We start from the raw sequence: 259 nt of genomic DNA, 5'->3' as shown, positions 1-259 counted from the left end.
GGAATACAGTGGCCCCCGCCTGGACCCACGCTACCGCGTCCTCATGTTTGAGCATGCACTGACGGCCGACGAGGCCAACAGGAAGTACAGGTGGGTATGGGGATGGGGGGAGCACCCCTGTGCTGTCCCTTGGTGTGGGGGACATGGGGGGTGTGACCTGCTCTGGCAGGGGCAGCTCACAGAAAGTTTGTAGCCAGGTGTCTGCCGCCTTCTCCCAGGTAACAGTGACAGGATGAGCGAACATAGCCTTAAGATGTGC

General features: G+C 60.6%; 1 protein-coding gene across 1 annotated transcript in view; it reads left to right on the top strand.

Annotated features, from left to right (window-relative positions):
- FASTK (Fas-activated serine/threonine kinase) overlaps positions 1-259 on the top strand; it is a gene marked incomplete at its 3' end in the record, with an annotated part of 3,168 nt that overhangs the window by 2,168 nt on the left and 741 nt on the right. Inside the window, exon 3 of the mRNA XM_009082178.1 lies at positions 10-90. Coding sequence (XP_009080426.1) covers positions 10-90 — 81 coding nt within the window. The remainder of the gene's footprint in view (positions 1-9; positions 91-259) is intronic.

The sequence above is a fragment of the Acanthisitta chloris genome, unplaced genomic scaffold (assembly GCF_000695815.1).
Source record: "Acanthisitta chloris isolate BGI_N310 unplaced genomic scaffold, ASM69581v1 scaffold28529, whole genome shotgun sequence".
Classification (NCBI taxonomy): domain Eukaryota; kingdom Metazoa; phylum Chordata; class Aves; order Passeriformes; family Acanthisittidae; genus Acanthisitta; species Acanthisitta chloris.
This window is presented reverse-complemented; position numbering and strand designations above follow the sequence as displayed.